General features: G+C 48.8%; 1 protein-coding gene across 1 annotated transcript; it reads right to left on the reverse strand.

The window, feature by feature from the left end:
- Window positions 1-1613: 1613 nt before the first annotated feature.
- Window positions 1614-3003, reverse strand: LOC100276821 (chalcone flavanone isomerase 1). Its single transcript, NM_001150530.2, has 4 exons — window positions 2835-3003; window positions 2516-2674; window positions 2196-2419; window positions 1614-2092 (listed from the first exon to the last, which is right to left on the reverse strand). The coding sequence occupies exons 1-4, from the start codon at window positions 2926-2928 to the stop codon at window positions 1874-1876; spliced, it is 696 nt and encodes a 231-aa protein (NP_001144002.2). The 5' UTR covers window positions 2929-3003; the 3' UTR covers window positions 1614-1873.
- Window positions 3004-3792: the final 789 nt, after the last annotated feature.

Here is a 3792-nt window from a genome sequence, read left to right on the forward strand (position 1 = left end):
TTTAAATTCTGGTTACTTAGGGTGTGTGGATCCTTTTGATGGTTGATAAGCCTTCTCACTTTTGAGTGGCATACACAATCTATGATGAAGTTGGTTATGAATCCCATAACTTACGATCCCATGTGGTAGCACCAATCTTCGACGAATCATAGCTCGTGCACAATTAGCTAGTTATTATATGACCTAACCGGGAGGCTAGCACCTACATGGTGACTATCCTAGCACCCTTCTTACACCTACATGCTCTTTGATGGTATAACATGGCAAGGATGTGATATATAGAGTGATAAAAACTAGATGGATAGTGGGGGAGTGATTCACCCTATATAGATTTCTTTCCAAGCCATAAGATACAAGAGTGAAGTTAATTAGTATAAGAGGCGGCACGAACACAAATATTTTCTCTAGCTTGAATTCTTAGTTAACCAAGTAATTTGCTATATCTCTAATTTAATTTCACTTAAGCACATAAAAATGTCAACAACCTAGACACACTAGAGAGCTAATAAAAACGACTAGTAACAAATAATGGTACACAATGTTACACAATCAACTATCACAAGAATCAATATTAGATCGGGATTCGAGACCGTGGCATCACCATAGTCGGCATCAACAGGGGAAGTTCATGTTGGATAACTATATTACCACGGATCACCAAATCCGCCTCCTGCCTCTCATCAACAGATCAAGCGCGAGAAGTTGTGGAAGACTTGTTTCCCTTTCCAAAACCACGATAGAGAAATACACATGAGGGACACGATGTAGGATTGGGCCTCTGGTATCTTTCGGCCTTATTCATTATGAGAGAGAGTACATGTTCTATATATATATATATATATATATATATATATATATATATATATATATATAAACGTCAAACGTGAGACCCCTCAAAAAAATCAGAGGTATAATTAATATTTGCTCACATAACCCTTCATCAGGGTTTCTTAACAGTTCACTCCACCTAAGGTCTTAGAGCAGCTCCAAAAGCATGCCAAAAAGTTTCCCCCGAAAAAATGATTATTGTGACAGGTTAATAAATTTCAGGGGTGCTCTTAACGTGCACACTCCAACAGTTCCTTTAAACAAATGCTAAAAACTGAAAATGTGTCAAATTAAAAAAAAACACCTCTACCACTGCTAAAAGCTCCACAAAGGGGGGCACCATGCTCGAGTGTCGCAGCCTGGCATCACCTCGCACACGGCAAAAAAAAAAAACACGGGAGACAAATGTGGGTGTACAGATTCAAGGAGCAATCAAGACACGCAAAATATAAGGGGAGACACGGATGCAGGACCTGAATATTTTTTGGGGTGGGGGAGAAGAGGGAGCTGTTGGGGGAAAACATGATTTCTCCTCTACTATTGATTTGCGTGTTAGTTTAGTGCTTCTTTTGGAGTTAGCTCGTAAATTTTTGAGGAGGGCAGGTTTTTCTAGTTCTCGTCGCCGTCAGATGTAAGCAGAGAAGATTATCCCTAGCGTTACAAGAAAACGTAGAGCAGGAACCGTCATTAGTCTCGCCGTCATAATAAGCAATCTCCGAAAGTCTCTGGCTGAGAGTCAATTGATCCACACATGCTGGGGAATTAGAGGGTGCAACCGTGCAAGTGCAACAAATCCGCTTGTTTTATTCAAATGTTACCCAGAACGACCAACAGCGAACACAAGACAACTACGCGACCAGAAAGGCAGGAACACGACGCCAGAGCGCGGACAGACATGACGCGACGGCTGCACTGCACCCGCGCGGCATCTCTCCGGTCCGGAGCACGCAAGCGCAGGCGGCAGGTGTGAGACGCCGTGCCGCCCAACCGTCTGGTTGCTTTCTTTCTCCTCGCGGTTCGTTCGCTCGCCCGCCCGCTCCTCGCCTCAGGCGGTGATGGAGACGGGCTCCGCCTGCGGCGCGTCGGCGGGCGCGGCGGTCTCCTTGGCGAGGAGCTCCGACACCCTCGCGGCGAGGCTCAGCTTCGCGGCCGGCGACACGCCGCGCTCCCCGATGATGGACTCCAGCACGGCCTCGCAGAGGCGCTTGTTCTCGATCGCCACGCCGCCGGCCGCTGGCACCGACGAGTCCTTGGAGAAGGCGACCTGGATGGAACGGGACGGATCGGATCGGATCGGAGCAGCAGCAGCTTGAGAGTAGACGGAAATGAAAAGAGAGAAAGATAGGGGACAGCAGATTGGTACTCACGGTGAGGACTCCGGCGGGCGAGTGCGTGAAGAGGATGGAGGCGCCCGGCGCGAAAGTCTCTGGCTTGAACACCTCCCTGAACTTCTCCACGGCGACGCCCTCGGCGTCCGTGTACAGGCCGGCGGCCTTCCAGAACGCCACGCAGTTCTCCGTCACTTTCTCCGCGTACTGCTCGCCCGTCAGCGGGAGGATCATCGTCACCCTCGTGAACTTCTCGAAGTCGCCTGACGCGCACACACACGCACGGGCACACAATGACACAACACCATCAGCAGTGTTGACTGTTGACCATCACTCACGCGCGAGAACCTCTCACTCACCCGTGACGACGTCGCGGAAGAAGGCGGCGTCGGAGGCGAGCTCGTCGGCCGTCTTGCCGCCCCACTTCTTGGCCAGCGCGGGCACGGCCGCGTCCTCCAGGTACACGCCGATGGCCGTGAACTTGATGAAGTTGCCTCCGATCTCGAGGCCTCGCACGCCTGCACGCGCGGCGGGCCAAGCCAAAGAAGGGTCAGGTCAACCGGAAGCTGCCATGCCATACTCTGCGCCACCAACTACAGTTGTACCCCTCCCTTGTACTACAGGAACTAGAGACAGACTGGCCACGGGAATGGACCCTCAAAACGCAACGCGACGCACCTGCGCCGCCGAGGAAGTGCGAGCCGGCGGAGCCCGGCGGGCGGGCCACCGGCGGGAAGACGACGCCGTCGACCACCACCTCCGGCACGGCCATGTTAAATTCCGCACCGCGCGATGGAACCGGGAGCAGCGCAACGGATGAAGCTACAGGCTACGGTTGTGGCACTTGGCAGGCCGGGGTTGTTGCGATAAATATGCGGGGACGGCCCGCCAGAGAAGGGCACGGAGGGTTAGCTGTGGGAAGCGACACTTCAACCGTCGATCGTCGTACATATCTTAAGGTGCCACCAGTTCTGCGTCAATTTTGCAGGATTGCCACCGTGATCTACACATCAAAGTCAACGGGAGCTGCGAATCTGCGATAGTTGGTTATTATAGCCCATGAGCGAGCACCGGTATTTCTAGAAAGGAAACGTAATTTCATCGTCTGTACGTACGGTGATACGAAGTCTCTCCAAGTGTCCGATACAAATCAAAATCATCCTTCACTTTGAATTCACATATAAATACTTTTTTTCTTTTACAAAGATCGAATCCATAGTTCGATTATTAAGATTCGGTATAAACATTTGTAACCTCGATACAACACAACGACAAATATCTAGATTAGATGAGATTACAAGTGAATCGAGGTTTACCTTACGAGTAAAACAGTTATCCACATGGGTACACCTACGAGAAAGATTCTATACCCGAAGGAATATGGGTAACTTAATGGCTATAATGTTTTTAACGGGTATCGCTAGTTATGTTTGTATTTAGAAAAAATATATCCAAACATTAAATAAAATTATTACGTGGCGGATGGATCAGTCCTCCTTTTTAGTTTCTTGTCAGCCTATTTTAAACTTCTCTAAAATTCGTCAATCTTGTGATTTATTAATAGGATGTTTGGAGTTAATTTATTATTTTCTCACTCCTTATTTTTTTTTTGTTTTGTTCGTGGAATGCAATGGGT

The sequence above is a fragment of the Zea mays genome, chromosome 1 (assembly GCF_902167145.1).
Source record: "Zea mays cultivar B73 chromosome 1, Zm-B73-REFERENCE-NAM-5.0, whole genome shotgun sequence".
Taxonomy (NCBI): Eukaryota; Viridiplantae; Streptophyta; class Magnoliopsida; order Poales; family Poaceae; genus Zea; species Zea mays.